The 24,389-nt window shown below is 43.2% G+C and overlaps 2 protein-coding genes across 3 annotated transcripts in view; one reads left to right on the plus strand and one right to left on the minus strand.

Moving 5' to 3' along the window:
- Positions 1 to 7,287, minus strand: part of LOC119389993 (uncharacterized) — a 53,617-nt gene extending 46,330 nt beyond the window's left edge. For both annotated transcript variants that reach the window (XM_049414616.1, XM_049414615.1), the window contains exon 1: positions 7,211 to 7,287. In XM_049414616.1, the coding sequence (XP_049270573.1) occupies positions 7,211 to 7,268 (58 nt within the window). In that variant the 5' untranslated portion in view covers positions 7,269 to 7,287. The remainder of the gene's footprint in view (positions 1 to 7,210) is intronic.
- Positions 7,288 to 7,723: 436 nt separating this feature from the next.
- The window catches only part of LOC119389994 (replication factor C subunit 1), a 38,978-nt gene continuing 22,312 nt past the window's right edge, over positions 7,724 to 24,389 (plus strand). The window contains exons 1-11 of the mRNA XM_037657492.2: positions 7,724 to 7,880; positions 8,177 to 8,398; positions 8,680 to 8,734; positions 8,857 to 8,940; positions 10,137 to 10,348; positions 11,977 to 12,051; positions 12,521 to 12,608; positions 13,178 to 13,273; positions 14,947 to 15,086; positions 15,292 to 15,423; positions 23,625 to 23,804. Of these exons, the coding sequence (XP_037513420.1) occupies positions 7,878 to 7,880; positions 8,177 to 8,398; positions 8,680 to 8,734; positions 8,857 to 8,940; positions 10,137 to 10,348; positions 11,977 to 12,051; positions 12,521 to 12,608; positions 13,178 to 13,273; positions 14,947 to 15,086; positions 15,292 to 15,423; positions 23,625 to 23,804 (1,287 nt within the window). The 5' untranslated portion in view covers positions 7,724 to 7,877. The remainder of the gene's footprint in view (positions 7,881 to 8,176; positions 8,399 to 8,679; positions 8,735 to 8,856; positions 8,941 to 10,136; positions 10,349 to 11,976; positions 12,052 to 12,520; positions 12,609 to 13,177; positions 13,274 to 14,946; positions 15,087 to 15,291; positions 15,424 to 23,624; positions 23,805 to 24,389) is intronic.

A 24,389-nucleotide genomic window follows, 5' to 3' on the forward strand; every position in this document is an offset into this window, starting at 1 on the left:
GCAGCGCTTACGCAGAGAGTTCGTTACGCTTTTGCCGCGCTCTTGCTTTGGTGGTGCAATATGAGTCTTAATTATGATGATCGTTATGTGTCTTTATTTTGGACATTGCATACGTGTTGTATTGTGTGAGAGGTCTAAGTACAGACAGACAGATATATGTAGGCCAATCAAGCATCTCAACGCACTGATTTCACCGGAAGAAATGGGAAAACCATCAGCGTTGTGGGAGCGCACTAAACGTACTCAATTTAGGCACACGTTAAAGAAAAGCGCGGAGGCCATACTTGCTCCGTGTTCTTCCAATCAATCAATCAATCAATCAATCAATCAATCAATCAATCAATCAATCAATCAATCAATCAATCAATCAATCAATCAAATCAATCAATCAATCCAACAGGTTAACGGGCTGCCAGAATGTCTTTTTTGCTTTTTTGTCACCGCGTTCCTGTTGAGATCGGCCGGGCGACGTGCACGTTGAAGATAAACCGACGCCTTTGTGACACACAATAAGCACTCGACGCTCCCGGCCAACAAACTCTGCAGCCAAGAGTTACTTTCATCCTCACAAAAGCGATTACGCCGTGCGTCTAATCTGTCTAATCGACAGATCAGGTGGAGAGAGAAAGCAGAAAAAGGCGCGAACAGCAGGGGCGGTGCTGAGACTGGGGTCTAGCGCCTTTTGCACAAACTGCTGTAGTTCGCACCAGCCCGACTGCGCAAGACTTGCAGTGAGATCAAGCCAGTTTTTGGGTTCTACCACTGATCTTATCAGTCGTGCTCGCAAAGCAAATGTTCTTGCATTAGCAGCTGCTGTGTCGCGGATGCGTGGAACCTATTATGAATATGCAAGTGATGCTGCGCAAACTGACCAACCCGTTGTTACGATGGTTAAACTGCCCTGAAGTGTGTCATGGGGTTCACCTGCAGGGATGCTCATTGGAGAAAAAGGTATCACGTGCACCTATTCCATATAGTTATTAACGGCTGCTCAGCGATTATATATATATATATATATATATATATATATATATATATATATATATATATATATATATATATATATATATATATATATATATATATATATATACAAATTATTTTTTGCAGTGCAATGCCGCTAAATGCCGCATTTTTTTTTACTCTTGTTAGACGAAACAAAAGCCTGGTTCATTCCTGAGGAATATATTCATACTATCGGCATTATACACTAGGGCGCATATACTAATTAAGTGATAAAAAATACTATGGGAACAAATACTATGCGTTTCGACCCATATTGCAGGTTCATTTTCGCAGTTTCAAGATAGTAACGTTCGTTTAAAAAAAAAAGAAATTGAAGTGAACACACGTAAGGTTGCTCGAAGTTTCTCTCTGCAGCTTCGCCTTCCATGCGCCGCTATAATTATGTCTTAAATATGCCAGGATTAAAGCGATCGACTCGAAGCATACTAGAACTGGGTAACATGCGCAAGGACGGAACCGACTGAGACAAACGAAGCGCTGACTACCAACTACAGTTTATTATTCCACACGCAGAAATATATAGTTTCTTTTACAAAAATTGTGATTACACAAGGTAGACGGGAAGATTGTCACAATGAAATTCCCACGAACCAAGTCAAAGCTCACGATCGCCGGTGAATCTGTTCAAGATATGCAATTTCCTGCATCGCTTCATTTGCTCAGCCTGTTTGTCCCGTCCTTGCGCTGTTATTCAGTTCTTCCATTTTATGACGCGTATCTATAGAAACGGCACCTCCTCATACCTCCTCGGTTAGCTTAGCGATGGACTTATCATCGAGATTACGCAGCAGCCTGTTCGTAATTCCATCACATGCTCTGGCAGTGCCCGGCACTACGTAGCGCCAAGTTCAGCTCTCGGCAGTCCAGCAGGTCTGCGAACGGGCGGAGGGCCACGGTCCTCCAGTACCGGCGTGGGCGAGGCCAGCAACTGCGGCGGGCTGATCGGGGTTCTCCAGAAGCAAATAAAGTGCATTTCAACTCACCCCACCTCCTCGTACCGCCTGCACGCACCATGCATGACGACAAGCGCCAGAGGGTTCCGTAACATGTTTTGAAAACTGTGCGTGACGGCAGTAATTCGATTCATGCAGTCTCAGCTGACCCCCAACCGGGACTAGACGGTATGCTGCTCGTCCCGGTTGGCCATCAAGTAATCAACTGGGACCATTTGGGAACCAGGTGGAACCAGTTGGGTCTAGGCTGGGACCACACGCGTGCGCAGGGTTGCCCGTCAGGGGGGGGGGGGGCAAAGGTTCATCGCAGCGCCCGCAAGTTAAGTCAATGTATGGGGCACATTTTGCGCCCCCCTTCTTAGGTTATTAGGGGGGGGGGCGCCCCCCTGTGCGCACGCCTATGGCTGGGACCAGTTGCGACCAGTTCATTGTCAGTTGACCATTTACACCTGGGGACGCAGTGATCCCGAATTACAGTCCGATAAAGTCCTAACGCTAAGTTGTGACTGTTGCGCAGGGCTTGCGAAAACTCATCCGTGGGGAATCCGTGGATATAACGCCCTCACCTTGTGTCATCGCAGGTGAAGCGGGTTGCCGGTGAAACAAAGAGAAGAGCTGATGACGAAGGCAAGTCGAAACACGTGGCGAAAAAGCCTGCGAGGGCGAATGCCTTGGAAAAGAGGAAGAAGAGGACTGCACGGGTTAGAGCTCCAAAGAAAAGAAAGGCGTCGGCCAAGCAAGGGTCAGTAAAGGTACACGAACACGTACGCAAGCAATTTCGTTTTTCTTAGATCTGAACTTCTTGGTCATCTTCATTGGTACCTACACAACTGTAAATAAAGACAAAAGTTTTAAAAATGTGCATTACAGACATGCGCGGATCCAGGAGAGGGGGGGGGGGGTGCCGGGTTATGTAACGGACTTTAGGGATATGTCCTGCATGCCGCCTTCCCTTGAAGCATATGTGCGCAGTGCCATGCAGCGTACGGCCAGCGGCCATTAATCCATCCATTAATTCAACTATTCCGGGTTACTGTTTGCAGGATTAAGTTTATTTATCATCATCATCATCATAATTTTCAGCCTATTTAGGTACTCTGCTTACATTAGGTAAAGTACGTAAGAGCTAGAATATGGTGAGATGACCGCAGAGGCCTTAAATCACGTCACTTCCAGCGAATCACGAGCTGGGGCGAGTGATGTCATGTTTGTCCAATTGGCAGTCCCAAACAGGTGGCGTCACCTTCGGCCAATGGGAGACCCAGGGCCGTGTTGCCGGGGGGCGCATCTGGAGATGGCAATGCAAGCTTGCATCATATTGCACCACGGCGACCGATGAACGTGGAACATGAACCACCTCGGCTCCAGCGCGAAGGCATCGCTCAGAGGATGAGTCATACTCCCATGCTTCTGAGGGAATGCCGCACTTAGGCGTTCAAAAGCCGAATACTCAAATGGTGCGCCGTCCGTATCTAACACCATCTAACTCGCTGCCTTCCTCGACTGCGCTTCCCATCCCTTGCTAACCATTCAGTTGCTAACTTAATTAATTACCCTCGATTGACTGCCCTACGCATTACGTGGCAGGCCCAGGTCCACTCCTTTCGCTTGATTTCAACTAGAATACCCGCTACCTCTGTTTCCTCACCCATTCTGCCGTCCTCCGATCTCTCAATGTTACGGAAACCATTTTTCGTTACATTGGGTATACGTCACGTGGCCCTCAACTTTTTCTGTAGTTTCTTTATTATTCTCCATGTTTTCCATATGTTAGAATTAATATTAGCAGAAGTGGCAATTTTAGAGGCTCGTTTTTCTTTGCCAGACACAACATTAATTAGAATTGCAAGAAAGCCAAGGAAAGTATATATGCAGCCTCACAGATGTGTAGCGGGAACCTCGCCTATACTTTCCTTGGCTTTCTTGTCTGTTAGTTCTAATTAATATTAGTAGTCGCATTATATTAATAATGACCATGAACACCCGTGCAATTACCATCGTCGTGCTAACACGTTTCTTGCTCACGCACTCTTCTTGAACAGCTAATACACTAAGCCGGCAGCCACGCGGTGGTCAGTGCAAACTATCCGTAAAAGCAAAAAAGAGAGGTTCAGAAGAAATAAATTAAACGAAACAAAAAAAGTTTTTAGGCAGGTCACGGTCAAACAGGCAGAGCATGCAATCATAACTGCTCTTTTTTTTTTTTCGGTGATCAGTGGTGGTCCAGCCAATTTAGGATATGGAGCAACTTTTGGCGCAGGTAGCCACCATAGCACAGGGAAAAAACTGTTTAGGAGCAGATTTGGGGCAGCAGTAATTGTGCTTTGACGCAGTTTTGGAACAGGAATAATATTATTTTGGAGCAGCAAAAAAATTTAAAAAAAAGGTTTTTCGTAAATTAGTGTAACAGTAGGTGTGTGACTATCATCACTACGCGTAACAGCAAATGCTGTTCTAATTTACACAAAGGGAGAAGGCCACCCGTCGGAGAACAGCATTGCCCCACGCGGAGTAATGCCATGGCACGCTAACTTCGCCGCGATATACAGAAAGTGTATTTCAGTGAGGCATTATAGTGACAAAGGCATGCAGAACCATACATGCATGTATGGTTTCTGCATGCGACAGGTGTCAAAACGTCATTCCGAAGGCCTAACGAGAAAATCCCCCTCAACATTTGAAAATTGCTGCGGACTAGAAATTACATCCACAATATCCTGTTGACCGCTTAACTTTGTATGCCTATAATGCTCCACCATATTTCATAATTACTAACTATTATTAGGTGTACAAATATTCGTACAACGTGTGCAGCGCGCACAGGAGCAAGTGCCTGGGAAGCATATACTTGAGATAGACTGCGGGTTCCGCGACGGACATTTTAACCATCCGCGTGTGCTCGGAAACCCTTTAACCGCAATTATATTACACAACGCAGTGACTTAGACAACTTGCGTTACATTTTAGATCGAATGATCGAATTGCATCGCATGCGGCATCCGGCATCCCATAGACAGTGAGCAGCGAGACTCACGCGGCATCGGGGCTCAAGACTCGTAGCCATTGTTTTATGTAATCTGAGGAGACACTGCGGCCGCGCCGAGTACTGTTAGATCACACGTAAGTCAAAAATAGGGGGGGGGGGGCAATATCAATACATCGACTGAGAAGAAAAGGAAGATGGTCTCACAGTTAATCACAAATTTACCAATGCGGTCAGTGCGAGTGCCACTGTCTTGCGTTGGAGTCACATTACGCTTTTCTTTTTCTTTTTTCTTTTTGTGCTGAGAAACTGCCACAGATCCGAAATATGATTTGCGTGAAGACACAGCTAGCTTACAGCGCGCGTAAAACGATGGCCACAAGACCGTTCTACGGTACCCCACGATGCGTAGAAAATTTTCGGGTCGTTTACCTTGCATTAGCGCGAGTTCAAAAGCGATGGCGTTCGAAAGTGAAACCACGACCGTCGATAGTGGAGGCCACAGGAAGACGCGGCGGCACTGATAAACTTTTGGTTGATGAGAAAAAACGCATTGTTGAAAGAGGGAGAGGGTATACGCGATCCGTCGCATTTTCAAAAAGCTCTCGAGGTTTTTCGGGCAAGATCACCTAAAACATTTTAGGCGAAACACGGCTGTGTGAAAAGCCACAAGAGCTGAACTTTGGCGCAGCAAAATGGCACAGTTGGACCACCACTGGCTGGGTGATGCTACTCAGAAACTAGCGTGCGCATAGCTTTAGCGCAGAAATACGTTTTCTCGGCAGCTGTTGCCCACAAGGAACGCGTTGCCAAAGGCGTCCACCCCCCCCCCCCCCTTTCCCTTACGCGCCAAAAAGCTGAACCTAATGGTAGTACATTCGATTGGTCGTTTTCGAGCGCTCCGCAGACGCTGAAAAAATTACGTAAAATAGCAACTAACCATTGCTACTAACATTATCGGGTCAAAATATAATCAGGAAGGAGAAACACGACTTGCATGCCTGTTTATTCTTGTTGGAGAGCTTTAAAGCTGTCGAATTTAACACTTTTAAACAAAGTCAGAGCGCTCTAAAACGACCAGTCGAATGTACCATAAGGTAGTTCCATCAGGAATGTCCCTCTGCTCCCCATCGTAGCTGCCCCGAGGCGAATAATCCTGGCGTTGCTCCTGCATGGCATAAGTGCAAACTTCAATAGTTGTTCGAGGCGGCGTACGTTCGTCCATTCGTTTCAGCCAGCAACTACAGTTTTCTTTAGGAACTCTGCGGAAAAGCGTTACTTATTTTCCTTTTAGCGGATATTTCGAATTAACTTTACCAATGCTCACTGTGAAGAACGCGCAAGTGTGCGTATGGTTAAATGAACATGACATATATGCACAGGCTGCATGGTTTAAATTCGCACTTTACGTACACGCAGTACACACCTATGAAGTATGCACTATATATGTTAGTAGTTTTCGCTATTCGCACGCATACATACAAGCACACACATACGAAATATGCAGTATATATATGTTAGTAGTTTTCACTATTTCAGTTCATTAGGCTGGTGTAACGTAACTCAAAATTTTGTCAAAATCAACGCTTGCGTGGTGCTGATGCAAGTAAATGTTTCAGCAAGACGAAAAGAAAAAAAAAAGCACAATGAACTGATCCTGTTTCAGTTCACAAGTTAATACCGACACATTTTTTTTTAATTACTATTGCGAGAGCTCTAACAAACACAGATAAAAATTAAGAAAATTTAGAACGTGTCAATTCACGCACGCAGCAAGATTACCGATCTTATATTGCACGTTTCGGCTGTTGAATGGCAACTATGAAAAGTATTAATTCGCGCTGCAGTGGATGCCGTTCAAATATCGCGCGCTGCACAGCTCGCGCAAGTGGCCGCGTTTCCTGTGAAGATGAGGCAAAGATGAGCGGAAACAGACACTGAATGCGCGTCCAACAGGAACTTTTACATGACGCCACACATACAGCTGCATTAAGTACAACTATGAGCGTTTTTCATAGCAACCACAGCCGATCATCCCCGCTTCAGTACGCACTACATGTGGTTACGCACGATAGATGACACTCAGTTCACACCTTTCTTTCGTTACAAACTATTTGTCATCTCATAAGCGCCGTCGGCTAACGCTTCAGTATATGGATCGGCACCCGTTCTTGCAAAGTGCTATTGTAAACAGCTTTCTTTATGGACTGGCCCATCAGATATACAATGTACTGGGAGGCATTCTTACCCGCAGACGCCGGCAGCTGACAAGTGCCGCTATCCTCGTTTGAATCGTTTGAATCCATTCGTCTTTCCGAGCAGAAAACCGGCTGTGTTGAATGAGTAGTGTATACCTACTCTATGGTGTATACTAACTGCACCACAAAACCCTTGCCTAAATAACTGAGCTTAGGCTCAGGCTTCTAGTTAACTGTAGCTCAGGACTCGGACCGCACTTCAACCACACCTTACATGCCTTTGAAACGAAACCATAGAGGATTACGAAACCACAAAAACAGCTGTAAGCAACTGCGAGCAATAAAAAATGATGCCAAAAAAAAAAAAAAAGGAGAGAACAGCCACGGCTTAATCTCGTTAAATCAGATGATTAGGTCGGCCCGTTACAATTATATTTCGTTTTATGTTAAACATCCCAGTTCTTATTGAAAGTCAGCGAACTTCGTATTCAAACTTTGTATTACACAGCTCTGCTAGCGTTAATCGTGGCGTGAATACGAAGTTTTCTTTGGCTGTGCTGGCAACAGAAGACAAGGCCAAGACATGGCGCGAACTGCTGTTTTTGTTACCGTGGTGTCGTGAAATGAAAGCCGATCTCGTTCATAGTTCCCTCGTTGAAAGACACCGCGCTGCAGCGCTTTTTTGATGCGGCCGCACGACCAGCAACGATCCTAATAATGGTTTGTGTTCCCAATTTACCCGTCGTTTACCGAAGTTGAAAAAGCGTGCTCGAGTAATCGTGACAGCTAATGCATGCTTCGGGATTTAGCGCGCGCAATAAAGTCGCGGCAACTCGAAATATTCGTGCCCCCTTGAAGCAGCGTGTCGACTGCGTGCGCCTGCATGTTTACGATTGTCGAACATTTCTCGATTGTAAATATTTCTATCTTGCTGGTGGCGATCCTCAACTCTTCGATCGTACATTAAAGCGCGGAATCGCAAGCGTTGCGTTCGCTAAACTGAAACTTATACGCAGGATATCCGCAAGTTTTTCTCGGCTACTGGGCCGGCGCCCGTGAAGAGAGCCGCTGAAGACACCAAAAAGCAATCTGACGAGAAAACCAAGCCAAAGCAGTCGACGAAAGCGGTGAAGGAGCCCGCTAAACCGAAGGCCTCGGAAAAGGAGGAGAAGAAGGCTGCACCCGTGGAAGCTTCGAAGAGAGAAAGAAATGAGCCGGCCAAGCCAGCGTCAACGAAGGTACTGACACCAACAACATTCTATTTGTTATTCAATTTAAGTTCTCGGCTTATTTTCGATCGGACATAAATTGCAAAACGGGAACATACTTTTCGTGTTGGAACTATCTGTTGATTCCTGCGTGGAATTATCACAGCGTTAAGTAGCAGACCATTGCGATGTTGTCATATGGAATCGCTGAGTTGGTTAATTGATTTCTTGTCTGCGTCTTACCTTTCATCATTCTTGTGCTCATCGAAGTAGACTTCACTTTGGCTGCTTTCTGTTTCCCCGCTTCTTAGGAAAAGAAGGAATCTGGGAAAAAGCCACGGCAGAGGATTGTCATGCTTGATTCGGGTTAGTTGGCTCTGAATGAAGTTGCACGTATTGCTGTCTCTCACAAAGTACTAAAATGAGGAGCTATCAGTGCTCTCAAATGATAGCGACGTCATGAAAAAGAAATTCTTTATTTCTTCTAGATTCAGACGATGAAGAACCGATTCCCAAAAAGGCCAAGAAACAAGCCAAGGAATGTAAAGCTGCAGCTGTTGACTCTGATGAAGGTAGGTGTGTCATTTGTGGTTGTCTACCTTTACCATTCTTTGTGATGTAGAAGAGCGAGGGAACAACATACATGCTGCTCATTTGGGAAGTGGCTGCATTAGTGACTGAGGCGTGTGCTAGCTTAATTACAGCTGTAGGCTCACGCTGCCAATTCATGCCCATCCCCATTGATAACACAGCGAAGGGTGCTCTATAATGCACTTCTCATATTATATAATCTTGTCCTCATCTGTCTTTTGATGCTTGCATGTAGTTTTGGAGACAAATGAATACTTGAGGCCAAAGAACCATGAAGTGCTGCCAAAAGGCCAAACAAAACTCTGACCTTGTTAGGTTGTGAGAAAGTTTATCCAATCACTTAATGTTTGAACAAAACAAATGTTTGACATCCCTGTTTATGCTTTCAAACATGCTGCAGTTGAAAGGTGAGCCATGTTAAGCAACATAAAATATAACACAAGTTGACTGTAATGATGTTGATAAGAATGTTCACATTATTAATAAGAGTATCTAAGTATGTCGGAAAGCTTCGATTTCATTTCTGTCATGCTCTGTTTCATTTTGTCAATGGTATTGTGCATGGAGTGAAGGAACCTGAAGGTGTAAGGGGCCTCTGCCAATGGTCTCTGTTTCCATGAGTATGCATGTGATAATTGTCTCCCAGCAGGTAAACATACTTGTGAATAGTATACATGACCACACTTTACATTTTGAAGAAGATTTTGCTTTAGCATTACACCAAACTGGGCAAAAATGTAACGTTGGCAAAGCTCATTTCATCAGTTGCAAATCTGTTAGAGCTCTGCATATCTTCTTTTCAAGCTTCAGAACAGCATTTCTCACCCAGTACCTGTCATTTGTTTGGTTGGCTTTGGCAGGTCAAAGTAACCAGCCATTTGTGGGTATGAAAACATTGCTACCAGCTGTGTACCAAACATGTATACTAAGCATGACATAAACTTGTATTGTATATGTCAGCCTTAACAGTTGACAGGAACCAGGCACTCTGAGAATTTTCATTTCGCTCATGCGATATCAACTCCTGACCACACAGCATGCATGTTGAACGATATCACTCTAATGTACTGCGTGGATTTGCTAATAAATCTTTCATGTGCGGTTTTTCTCATTTGATGTGGTGCACTTCAGACCTGAGAGTCACTAGATTTGACTTTTTTCTTTTTTTCCTATCTAGAGTCGGAAGAACCAATTGTTTCGAAGAAACCTACTGATAGAACGCAGGCTGCAGTTTCAAAAGACGCACCTCCGAAGAAGCCTGCAACCAAAGTCAATGGCAAGGAACCGCCGAAACAGAAACTTGTGCCCGTTTCTGCGGATGACTTTTTCGCAAGCGCTTCCATAAGTCCAGCCTCAAAGTTGTCACTCAAGGCGGCTCAAGCTAAAAAGGTGCACACTGTTTCTGAAAACCTTATTCTATTTGATGTATTTGGAGAATATGATGTTGATGACATTCTGTATAATGCTCTTCATCCAATATCATATAGCTGATGAAGTTTGGCGCATGTTTTTTCCGGGAACAGACAACTTTTTAAAGCTCTTATGTTTTGCGTTCACAGTTATCTCTGATAGTGACATCAATCAAGCGGGAAAATATACATTGTTAGGTTCAAATTAATATATAGAATATGTGCATATCTTTTTATTATTGGCAGTAGATTCAGGTTTATCACATGCTTGCAAAAGCACAAGGTGCTTGTTGGCATAACATTGCAGATTTGTTTTCCGCCAGCTGAAAGGAAAACAGAATCAACGGTGTAGTTTAATCAGAGTTTTTTGCTAATGTTATTGTAAGTTAATCACATGAAACTGTTGGATAGTTTGCATTTAAAGTCTCATACATGGTACCACAATCAAATGAAAGCTTTAAAGTATTACCATTAAAACACTGGGTGTATGAGAAAAGCTATGCATCATCTTTCTAAATAATTTTGCAATCATGTAATACTAATTTCTGGCACTTAAGAGACGCATAAATTCTGCTAGAAAGTATTCTTTTTTAAAAATTCTTTTTGGTTGGGTAAGCACTTCGGCACTGCTGTGCTTACCACTTCTAAATGAACAATTGAACTTATTTCCTCCATCTCCTTCTGGAGCAGTTCAAACATGTGATAATGACATGGTGCAGTATTTAATTAGTTAGGAAAATGTGGCGTAAACTTGGAAGGACAAATCTTGAACGGTTACAGCTCTTGCACGCACACTGCCAGGACAAGGATCGTCATGCCCATCGTCACAACTCCCTGTGCCCGGCCTGCATGCCAAGCACTTTTCACAGATATCACACCAGTTTGACTGCTCACAAGTCGGCAGTGGCATAAAAATTTAAAATTTTATGTCAGACTGATACCTTGGCTACCCCTAGTGGTTTGTAATAGTGTAGAGAGCAATGCTTAGGCGAACATATTCACTAGAATTCCACTTATCTGCCTTAGACATAACATATAGAGGTGCGGTATGTTTTGTTTTGTACTGAGCTGTGGCGGCAGGCCAACACAAATAAATGATAGCCCACAATACAGAAAAATTTTAAAGCCTATAATCAGCTAAAATGCTTAATGGCTGCATGCTACATTAACATTACCACTACGTATTGAAGCATGATGCTAGTAGCTACACATATACAGTCAATGTCCGATTTTGGGAACTTCCTAGGGACCGTGAAATCATCCGGAAAAAACAAAAACGCATTTATACATCTTTTACTTCGCTCAAGCAGTCAAATCACCACAGCCACATCCAAAATTGCTCTCAGGCCTACCAGTACACTTAATCAGCATAACCATGCGCAGTTGTATTCATTTCATTACGACATCATGAGAAAGGTAACTTTGTCCTGCAATAGACATTTGTTTGTCTCTCTCGAGTGAGGTCAGCGGAGGGATACTCAAAAGCACGTGGCCGAGTACATCCTTGCATTTTGTGCCCACGAATGCACATTGTGACCTGCGAGTTCTGTTGAGTGTTCTCGGCAATATTTCTTGATTCGCTCGTGACGCATGCCACCCATTTTGCAGGTTTCGACTGCGAAGGAGTCTCATGAGGATGACGATTTCCAAAAAACACTCGAAAAACTGGATGAAAAAACAGAGGTGAGCAAGCTGCCCATCAGTTTTGCAGGTAGCCCTTCTAGCTACAAAAAAAGACGTTTCCATACTTGTTACAAGTTCATTATAGGCTTCTGTAAAAAACAAAAAAAAAAGACAATGCAACACTTGCGTTGATAAGTGATAGCTGCATTATGTTAAAGACGTGCCTGATCAGTCTTACACGAGTCTTCTATAGAATTATTAGCGCTGTGGTTACTATAATATCTTGTTGAACCACACTTTCTATGTCTAATTCATATGTACAAATTATCAGAAAACCATCAATTAATTATTAATCAAAGAACCAAAAATGCAGTGAATATTATGTATCCGCTTACCGTATCAACGTGTCTTTACTTACTGAAGAAATTTGCCGCCCACTTTCGCATGTCGAATAAAATCTATGTTGAAACTACAAAAAGGTGCGATATGCTGCCACGTCATTTCACTTTGATGTTGCATTTCGTTCTAGGAAAAGAAGCTGACCATACGTTCAAGTCCCCGGAAGACCACCAAGGATCCAGAGAGCTCCATGGCGAAAAAGTTATCGCCTTCTAAAGGTTGGAGGGATGTTTGTACATATTGTGTAGAGCCTAAGAATTTCTGGAAATGTTCAGTTACATAAAAAAAGTAATAAGGTTGCTTCATGTTACAGTAACTCTTCTGTGCATCTGAGATTGTCAGGGTCTCCTTCATTAATTATGATGATTTTGCTGTTGAACATAGATAATTAATGGTGATCTGTATTTAATGGCAGTGTCCCTTTGTCAGATATCTCAGACTAACGAGTGCACTTCATACCATTTAATTGACTCTTGCCACCTGAAATAGACAATGATTAAAGTCATCGAATGTTAGAGAATTTAGAGGAAGTACCATTTGGAATAGCCTTACTGATAATGCAAATCTAGGATGTACACTTATGCTTCATTTTTGTAGAAGTTTAGTGGAATTATATATTAAAGCTTTCCAATGGAAGTCAACTTTAGGAACATTACGTATTTTGTAACGAAACATGCAGTAGACAGCAAGGCAAGTTTGCAGCCTATTCAATAACTAAAGTGTAATGGTTGTAATGATTGAAAGAATCAACATTTTTCATTGTCTCGGTAATTTTCTGTCGTTTCAGGCAGTGCAGCACAAAAGCCAGAGCACAGCAAGAAACCGGAGAAGGAAAAGGCCGCAGCTAAACATTCACCAGAAATACGAAGAGCTGAATTGCCAGGTACGCACGGCATCTCAGTAATTTTGTCTGTAGCACATGAACTGCTGACAGTGCCTATGCTGTCATGTCCTGTGATGATGCCTGCCTTTTATTTTATTTATATTTCCTTTGAAGTATACATATGCAGTGCACAAAGAAATGTTGGGCCGATAGCCGAAGCATGTACATATTTGTACGCGCTTCGACTGTTGTGTGAATTGTACGCTTATGTACATTTTGCACAATCGCAATTTGCACATTTCGCATACGAGCCATAAAAAGAAGCAAAAACATTGAAAGTTGTGTAAGTTATAAGTTATAACACACGAAATTAATTAAAGGGAGAAGAAATTTTTATCAACTTGAAGGGACAGTGTTTTCATTGTGTACTGCCAATGCACCATAAATACTAATTGAAACAACCATAACACAAGTACTAAGTGAAACAAGAAAGCAAATGAAAAAAGTGACAAACATTGCGAAAGTGAAATGGTCAAGGAATAGTCTGTCATAACCTTGTATAACGATAACTTATTCAATCTTTGAGGACTGAAGCCTTCTTATAGTAAGTGCAAAATTGTCCATCACCTTTATTTCCGGCGACTCCGTGACTACGTTCTGCGGTTGAGTGCGATGCTGCTATTTTAATTCAGAGCCACAGCAGCCTCATTGCACCTAATTATGAATGCAAGTACTGCATGCAATGTAGTAGTACTGTGATTTGGATGCATGCATAAGGAGCCCTGAAACATGTTGCCTTGAAACTTGAGCAACATGTTGAAATGATTGAGGTGCCTTGCATGGAATATATAACTGTGAAAAGAATTTTTGGATAGAACCTAATTTAAATGGGTACTACTTTCCAATCGTTTTTTCCACTCCACCTCAGCCCATTGGTTAATCTCAGATGAAGTTCCACTGATTTAATGTCTTGTCTTTGATTCTTGATTGATTGATTGATTGATTGATTGATTGATTGATTGATTGATTGATTGATTGATTGATTGCTCAATGGCTTTTGTTTTTGGGCTGCTGACTTTTGAAGTTACCTGGCAGCCAGGTGGCATTTCCGAAAATGGTGGGGAGGCATTTTACTACAACTGCCAAGGTTTCTTTTCAAGAAACCTGTATTGGTGCTTCCTGCTTTGTTTTTATGTATTTTTGTGCTGCTGTTAAATGACTGCGTTGTTCCGTTTCACGAAACCTTGCCGATTTTTGCAGTTCAGATTTGTCTTTATGCTATAAAGGGCCACGCTATGTCACGGCTGCAATATTATGATATGTAATCAGTTTTACTTGTCGGGGAAAATGTGAACTGAAATAATGTCAGAAACATTGTTTCATGTAAATTACCAAGTCACTGTTCTTTTCAACACCCCCCTCCCACACACACAAACGCCCACACACAGACAGACAGACAGAAGGAAGGACTAGAAAACACGAGATCGACTTGTTGCTTTTTAAATAATTTAGCCTACCGTACTGCCTTGACTTGATCATGTTGAATACTCTTCTCAAAAGGCATTCTTTTCAAAGAACGCTTCTTCAGGGGCGACGCCATACTAGTATAATATAGGCTGGCATTTCTTGTTGCACTGACGGCTGGATCATGAAAGCCATCTCCATGTAATAAGTTGCAATGCTCTTAAAACAAATCACCCTTTGCTGATTTAATGGTATCAATCTGTCATCAGCTCCTGCTAGCCAGTCATCGAAGAAACCTGATAAAAAACCAACACCTAAAAAGGAAAGCCCGAAGAAAGTACCAGAGAAGACGGAAAGAGTAACACCTGGCAAGCAAGCTGCCAAAAAGGAGAAACCTGCACCTGCCAAGGTAGGCTTCGTTATTTTGAAGTATTCTCATTTGTGCAAATAAAAAAAGTATGTGTAGTCAGTGTGAGGTTCATAGATGTCATCATGATCGGAATGCATGGAGTTCGGTAGGTTCAGGTTGGTATCTTTGGACAGTTTCACCAGCTAGTGTGTAAACTTAGAAGAAGTAACTTCTCTCTCCATATCTTTTTATATTCGTATCAAAGGAAAAGGTACCCAAGGAGGAGAAGCCGGCCGCTGCTACCGTGCCTGCCTTTCGGAGAGGAAATGCTGCCAGCTACCAGAGTTACCTCAACAGAGAAGGTCCAAGGTTGCTGGGAACACGAGACATACCTGAGGTACTGTCAGACATGGCTGTATTGTTCTCATTTTCATATAATCTCCAAATTTATCTAGTTCCTCAATCACCTACACTGCCAGCAGAAGTAATTGTGCACAACACCCGGTAACAGAAGTACAGCTTTCTGCTTCCCATTATGAATCCCTGAGAAAAAGATATCTAGTATGAATGAATAGTTCTAATACCGCAGTGTAGTAGTTTATTATTGAGAAGCCTTGCTTTTTGTAATTTGCCTACTGGAACATATGGCTTTACAACATATGTGAGGAGAACTTTGAGCAGGGATTCTGAGAAATCGTCATGGCACAGTTGTGCTGAACATCACTTCTCGGGCCAGAAATGCGGCAATGTTTGGTAACTGCTAACTACACGTGGTGTGTGTGGTGTCCCTTAACCTCACGAATCGAAAAGTTCTTGCAGCGTTGAATATGCAAAATGGTAGTGGAGTCTCGGTTATACTGTATCCCATTGCATGTTTGTGGAGATATGAAGAAGGCTCATGCATTGAAGTATGGCCTGCAGTTGTGTTCCGCATGTCCATGCAGAGTAAAGTTGTTCAACCTATTATTGCAAACTGCAAGGCGTTGCGGCAGCTAGCATTTGCTTTACCCAGTGCTGGGCAGTATCGAAGATACATGTATCTTAGATACTATCTTAGATACACTTTGGGTATCTTGTATCTGTATCGCGATACGTCTTGCAAAATGAGTATCTGTATCTGTATTTCCGATACATTCAATAATGTATCGTGTACCTTAAGATACAAGATACTCCTATAGGAACACCACCGTACGAAACAATAATCGCTGGCTCAATTCCGCCTCTCAAGTTGGTACTGGTGCCACTAAACCGCCTGAATAAGACTATGGGCAGTGACAATTCTATCTTTCTGGCAGAGTCCACCAGTGAGGGCAGGCGATGAGGCGTGCGCGTCCGTTTTGGTTGAGCAGAGTAACATGACAGCGCTCGCGCAGTCTCTACAGAACAAGCGCGTGAACGTCTATGCTTAGCTCACGCCCTCGATTTTTTCTCGATTTTTTTTTTTTACCTGTGCCAGTGCCATGACACTTACCCTGATCCACTGTACAGCGCCGCGTACCACAACACATGCGGTGATTATCGCGCATATTCTGATGCCGCTGTCCTGCGGGGTGCTTCGTTACGAAATCTCAAGCATAGGGTTGCTTTGCGTGTCGTGGCGTTTACACATCAGCGATTTGAAGGATTTTGTGGATGTAACTTAGACTGACATGCGATTGACTTATGTGCAAATAGGATCCTAACTATAGCATCACTAGTACCCAGGCTAGATCTAATAGAGCAAGTGTTTACCTAACAGAAGATATCTTCGTGCACCACAACTTTTTCTTCCTGCTGTCGATCGAGTCCCGGCCGCGGCGGTCGCATTTTCGATGGAGGCGAAAGTACTTGAGGCCCATGTACTTCGATTTAGGTGCACGTTAAAGAACCCCGGTGGCCGAAATTTCCGGAGCTCCTTCACAACGCGTCCCTCAGAATCCATCGTTGTTTTGGAGCGTTAAACCCAAACAATTTATTATGTTATTATTATCTCCTGCTTATCTTTCTTGAAAGATTTTTTTGAAATATAATTTGATTGTTCGCACACTGCTTTCTTAGTTGTTCCTTCTCTTGCATCACGTACATCACCTAAGGCCTGATGTTTTTTTTTTTTTTCGCGTCTGGGTCACAAGCAACTGTTCCTCCTTGCTAACGTGCTGCCAAAATAAGCTGCTCTGCTTTTATTCTCACTTTGAAATTCTGTCTGCTTTATTTACGTCTTTACAACATTTATGTTTCGCTTGAGTTTTACTGTCCCTGTCCAAGGCGATTTTGAAAAATAATATGTAATTACATGTGGGCGCGTCACTGAGTGTAACAGTACCTGCTTACTGCTTATTAAAACGGTGAAATTGAGTTCGCACTATAATAATGGAAATATTAGGGCCCATCTTAAAGTTGTTAGGAAGGAGATTTGAGAGAAATTGCTATAATAAATGATCCGTTTTTCTCGTGAGCCTCCCAACGAGCCGTTTCAGTGAATTTTGCAAAGGCACTAAGTCTTTTTATTGTCTTCCATTAAGAAGGAAGTTGACAGTACTTCGTGCTTAATTGTCATAGCTGTTAGGGGTGCCACCTGTATCGTGTTTCAATACTTATTCACGATGAATGTTTGATACAGAAGGGCTTTTCTATTTTATTTACGTCTATTTGTTTTTCTTTTTGAGGCCTCTCTAATTTTTTTTACTATTACTAATCGCCAGGTAATCGGAGCTGTAGGTGGCAATAGCGTGAATAGCAGCGGTGTCCTGTGACGATTTGTGCAAGTACACTGCCACGCACTCTTATTTCTTTATCTTGGTGTGATCGGGTTTAAACCACAAGAGAAATATTAGCAGCGCTCGGCTCAAGCCGCGCCGCGATGTTTCGAAGTCTTCGCGATTGTTTGAGATTGTCCCGTTAAGATTACGCACGAATCCCAGCCGCGGCGGCCATATTTCGATGGAGGCGAAATGCTAGAGGCTGGTGTACTTAGGTTTAGGTGCACGTTAAAGAACCCCAGGTGGTCGAAATTTCCGGAGCCCTCCACTACGGCGTACATCATAATCATATCTTGGTTTTTTGATGCAAAACTGCAACAATTATTATTAGTGGTTTTGCGACGTTAAACCCCAGATATTATTATTAACAATTATTATTAAAATTATGCACTGGCCACGAGCACTCTAGTTCATTGGTGAGCTTACGGAAACACAAGCGGTAACGCTGGAAGGTTCGATCGCTGATGTATAAAAGACCACGCTTTCCGCCGATGATCAGAATACCAAAGGCCCACGACTTTTATTGCCACCAGTTACCTAGTTTTCTGGGCACATGCTTGCCCAGTGCGCAGTCTCATCTCTAACAGTGTGACTGCCGCCTTTTTCATCGTCACCACCGTGTGACAATACAATAGGTATTAGGCATTTCTGGGGTGCACATGTTCTCTCGTTGAAGAAAAATTGTTAAAAGATTGCACGCTAGTGAGTATATTGATAGCGAACGCTTTACGCCAGCAGATAAGTAGAATATGAAATTTTATAAGGTTTAAGTATACACAATGCGTCACAAAAAATGTCGCTAGCAGCATCGTTGCTGCTGTACACCGCGGTGATTCGGTATTGCGTAAACGGTGTTTAATAGACAAGGTAAAACTCTACACCGGTATTTGCGCCATTGTACGAAGGCTTCTTATTGAAGTTCTTGTGATTAGATGGCGACCCGCTAGCTGGTCGGTAAGCTGAGCAGCGTCTCCCCATCAATTACAAAAATGACAAGCAAGAGCCGCTGTCAATCAAGAGCTGTCATGTTAAGCAGCCAAAACAAACCCCAATAAGTTCTGTCGGAAGTAAACTGATGCACTTTGAGCAAGAAGGACAAAACTTTTGAGATACTAGCAGACATTTCATTAAAATGAAACCAAATTGGTCACATTAAAGACATTTTCAAGCAAACCTTTTCATACATAGGCGGTCGCTACTACGTTATGGGGGTCTATAACAACAAATTTGCGAATGTATCGAAGTATCTTAAGATACAATTGGCAAGTATCGTATCGGATACAATTATTGCGGTAGTATCTTGTATCTGTATCTCCAGTACTTTTTGCCTGAGTATCTTGTATCGTATCGCGATACAATTTCAAAGTATCTTTGCCCAGCCCTGGCTTTACATGATGCCATTTGCATGGATCATTGGCTCTTTATGGTGCATTCAGACGACAGACCGAATCCGGACGTGGCGGGGCAGACAACGCGTCACGTGACCTCACATCAGTGATTCTCCTCGTCCGCGTAGCTCGTGGACGGATGAGCCCAACCTGTTTTTCACATTGGGATTCTGGCGGCGGTGCGCCGCAGCTTTAGCGGACAAACAGGCTGGCAACCTGTACACTTTTCTTCTGCTCGAGCCATACGGCTGTCCTCGCAGTTGATTTCAGCTCTGCTGGCGCTTAATTCAGTTTATTTCTGGGGCCGTATTCTAAGGCGATCACCTTTGAGATATATATCTTTTTTAATGTGCGCTGGATTGGCAGGTTGGAGAGTAGCGGGTAAGTTGTTGCTTTAATCAATGCACACGCAGGAGTCTTCGGCAGGCAAAGTGGCACTGTTGCCGAAAGCGGTTGCGTCAGAACACGACCCATGTTTGAACACTGATCTTAAGGTCAAGATGCGAACCGAGAGAAGGAAACATAATGTGCAGCAGGGCAATGTGCACTGTCGGTATGTCTTACCCGCAAAAGAAAAAAAAAGCTCCCGATATCGGCCACAAGTGTTGAAGATTGGGCGAGTTGGTTCGTCGTACTTGAACTGGTATAGCGCATTACGGGGAAGAAGAAACGGCCGAGCAGACCGACACAAAAGGACAGAGCGCTAACTTTCTACTGAGAGTGAGTGAGTGAAGCGCCGATATCGGCGCTTCACTGTATTTTTTCTTCGTATGCGGTGCCCCACGCGTGACAGCAGCGAGGTCAGTCTCCAGCAGCTCTCTGTAAAGCAGATTCTTCTTTTCATTCAGCCATTCCGCCAACAGCACCGATTTCACCGAAACAAATTGCAGTCCTTGACAATACTCGACAAAGCTCGGCGAGCTTCGCGTTCTGTCGGCTTCCATGTTGTTGAATACTCTCAAACTGGTCTGCTGCCAGCGGGCGCAGGTGAGTGCAGAGTCTGCGGTCGAGAGTAAACCGGCTGTTTTCTCCTAAGACACCGTCCGACCGTCCGTCGTGTGGATGCGCCTGCAGGCGGATTATCCGTGGATGACAAATCCGGATTTGGTCCGTCGTCTGAATGCACCTTTAGCAACAAGAATATGAATAAAATATAAACTCGTTAGTTCGACCCCTGCTAATTCGGAAAATCGGATAATTCGGACATGTTCTCTGGTCTTGGCAAGCATATGTATTGTTTAATGGCATCAAACTTGTTAATTCGGTCATATTTGGCCGCAACCCGGTTATTTCGGATGATCCTCGGAGCGTGCCAAGCACGAAGCGCCACAGATGTGTGACGAAAAAAGCAAAAACGGCATTCACGAACAACCGAAACAGCCGCGGGCCTTCAGAAAGGCGTGGTCAGAATACATAATTGTGCATTAGCGAGCCAGGTTTATGCAGCAGCAGATGCGATGCTCAGTAGTTTTGTTACGACTCTGGACATAGGCTGCCTTCAAATCTGCGTGAACGCACATTTGAAGTTGAACGTTGATAAACTAGTTGAGGAATTTGAGTGCATCGTTAAACTTTGCATTAATAACTTCGTTCCCCTCAAGACTAAAAAAAAAATCCTAAGGTCCCTTGGATGAATCGCACTGTACTGCATACATCACGTCGCGTTCGTCGTTTGTGCTGCCAAAAAAAGGCGCAAGATCCTGACAGTATTGTTCGCTTTAATAGTACCTTGCTGCAACTACGTGCCGAAATGCAAAGAGCTAAAGACTTTTATTATCAAGTTGAACTTCCAGGATTGCTTCAAAGTAACCCGCGCAAATTTTGGACTTCTATATCACCAACTAAAACTGATACCATTTCCTTTATACTAGACGGTAAGGCTATTTCTGACCCGCTTGAAATAGCTCATGCTTTCAATGTATACTTTCAGTCAGTATTCACGCACGATAACAGTTTTCTCCCAGTATTCAGAAGCCCTAATCCTGAGCTTTCTATTGACGATGTGTTAATTAGCGAGAACGGCATCCTGAACTTGATACTCAAGTTAGACACAAAAAAGTGCACTGGTCCCGACGACATTTCAAACAGCTTTCTGGTACGGTACTCTCTCTGGTGTGCACGTTATTTGTCGATCATTTTTCTAAAATCCATGTCTTCAAGCACTTTCCCCCAGTCCTGGAAGCTAGCCAAAGTCTTGCCTTTGCATAAGTCTAGTAACAAGCAACTCCTGTCAAACTACAGACCGATATCACTTACTTCAAATTCCGGTAAACTGCTTGAACATATCATTCACAAGCATATAATGGAATACCTTGAGTCGAACAACCTTCTCTCGAACTTTCAACATGGTTTTCGTTGTGGTTTCAGCACACTAACACAACTGGTCAAATTTGCGCATGACATTTTCAGCAACCTTGACATTGGCAATCAGATCGATGCGTTATTCATCGACTTTTCCAAGGCTTTCGACACCGTTATACACAATAAACTGCTAAGTAAAATTGACGCTATTTTAAACAACCCTCGATTAACCAACTGGATAGCTAGCTTTCTTAAATCTCGATCTCAGTATGTGTCATTTAACTCCACTTCGTCCTCAGCTGTCAATGTGACTTCTGGTGTTCCACAGGGCTCCGTTCTAGGACCTTCATTATTTTTAATATTTATAAATGACCTTCCTAGCAATATGAAGTCAAAGGTCCGTCTTTATGCCGACGACTGCGTCCTATATCAAGTAATTTCTTCTCCTAATGATCATACCTTACTTCAGGATTCTTTCACCAGCTTTTGCACATGGTGCAGGCATTGGCAGATGCGCATTAACTTTCAAAAAACGGTAGTAGTATCATTCACAAACAGTCACTTTCCGTTGCAGCATGTGTGCACTTCCGACAACACAGTAATCCCCCGGGCACAAGAGTACAAATACCTTGGGGTTATCTTATCATACAACTTGCAGTGGTCGCAGCATATTGACTACATTACATCCAAAGCACTGAAAAAATTAGGTTACCTGCGTTGTACGTCATCTAAATTTCCGAAATGCACTAAGTTACTGTTATATAAAACGCTTATACGCCCTATACTAGAGTATGCTTCATGTGTCTGGAACCCATACAAAACAAGCGACGTCACCAAAATTGAATCTGTACAAAGGAAGGCAGTTCGTTTCATTTGCAATCGCTATGATCATAATTTTTCACCTTCATCAGCAATGAATTCCTTGAAACTCCCTCTCCTATGCACGAGACGGGATACCGATTCCTTGAAGCTATTGCACTAATTTCTTCACTCATCTTGTCGACTATCTTCCGACGATTACATCTGCTATGCTAATACTCTTTCAACTAGACGTTACCACAGCCTCAACCTAAAGCCTTTCTTTACGCACACGAGCATTTTTAAGAATAGTTATTTGCCTAGAGTTATTGAAAGATGGAATGAATTACCTGGTTGTACTCGTGAATTGTCGTTGTCGGATTTTGTAGACGCACTGTTATGATAAATCGTTTGGTTTTTGTTTTTTCAACCTTGTTAACAATGTATTTGTGTATGAAAATGTATGCCACTGTTGCAATAGCTCTGCATAGGGCTGCAGTATTTGAAAATAAATAAATAAATAAACGCTATGATCATGTCTTTAGCGACAACGGTTTTGTCCACAGTGGATGCGGTACTCAGTAGCTTTGTTTTGACTTCGGGCAATGTGTGTGCAATGTCACAGAACTAAAAAGTGGTGAAACCTGTTGAAGATGAAGAGATTCAGCCACAGTACGCAAGCAGGCGTAGAACTCGCTTGCTGCGTTGTGACGGACGAACCATCGGTTGCTAGCCATTTTTCTGGCGAAAAAATTATCATCACGTGCGCGTGATGGTACTGATGGTTACTGTACGCGATAAGGGAGGGGGCCAGAGAAGCTTTTGGATGAATTAAGACACGGTGGTCTTGAGCCGTGGTCGCATTGTGGACGAAGTCGCGAATGACGAAAATTGCGGCTTTTACACAACTCTTATGCAAAATAAGTACTAAATTTAACTATTCATCAAGAAAATGAAAATGTGTTAATGTAATAGTCACATGTTTATTGCTTTCTTGATACTTTCAATAATTCGGCATTTGGTTAATACGGTCATTTTTCCCGGTCCCATGAAATCCGAATTAACTAGCCTTTACTGTGCTTTTTGTGCATTTCACAAGAAATTTTTAACAGAGCATTGAGTAGGATGGAAATTTTAGCAAGTTGGTGAGTGAAGGTGGTAGGAGGGGGGGGGGACACATGCAGTTCTTCTATTTTGTGATTAACTTTCTTTTTGTGTGTGTGTGTGCATATGTGTATTATGTTGTTGTGTGCATTTAAAAATCGGTGACAGCGCTTATCCTAGTTCATTTCTTGCCAGTTGTGGCCGTCACTATTCGCTGTTTTATTGTGCTACAGGCACCAAGGCATGATGTGCGCATTTCAACTCTGCAGGGTGCCCCCGGCTGCCTGAAAGGTGTGACGTTAGTTGTGACCGGAGTGTTGGAATGCATCGAGCGTGATGATGCCAAGGAGCTGCTGGAGCGCTGCGGCGCCAAGGTCACGCAAAGTGTCAGCCGTAACACCACCTACGTCGTTGCGGGCAGGGACTCGGGCCCAGCCAAGATACGCAAGGTAATTTGCATATTTTATACCGTTATAATGTTGGCGTCTTTTCATTGGCTTCCGGCCACTGCAAGCATTAGAAAGCTTCAGCTTGTTTGTAAACTTATTGCCAGTTGATGATGTACTGGGTAACCAGAACAGTGGGGAGCAGTGGTAACATTGATAGCGTCATCTTGCATTGTCATGTTTAACTGCTGTATGTTTGAATTGTTTTTGTGTAACGTGAGTCTTTTTGTCAGAGCAAGAATCTTAAAAAGACTGGATGTTACCAATGATGTGTCAACCGCAGTCTTTCACACAAAGTGATATCTTAACCAGCGGTCCACTGTTGGAGGCACGCTGTGATAGCTGCAGTTCAGCTATCGAAGTAGAAGTGTGATGGTCATATCACAGACAAGCACTTTGCGTAAGAACAGTGAACTAACAATGCACTGCGCTGCAGCAGAAAATTGATATGACAGTGAATAACAAGAAGACCCATTTCTGGCCCAGCGCTGTGGTTGATGGTAGATGACGCACTGCTAGGTGGCGTGCTGACAGGCATTTCAGCACGCGCTTGCATGGTCCATAAACTTTCGTGGTTGACTGTACCTA

This window comes from Rhipicephalus sanguineus, chromosome 4 (assembly GCF_013339695.2).
Source record: "Rhipicephalus sanguineus isolate Rsan-2018 chromosome 4, BIME_Rsan_1.4, whole genome shotgun sequence".
In the NCBI taxonomy this organism is placed as follows: Eukaryota; Metazoa; Arthropoda; class Arachnida; order Ixodida; family Ixodidae; genus Rhipicephalus; species Rhipicephalus sanguineus.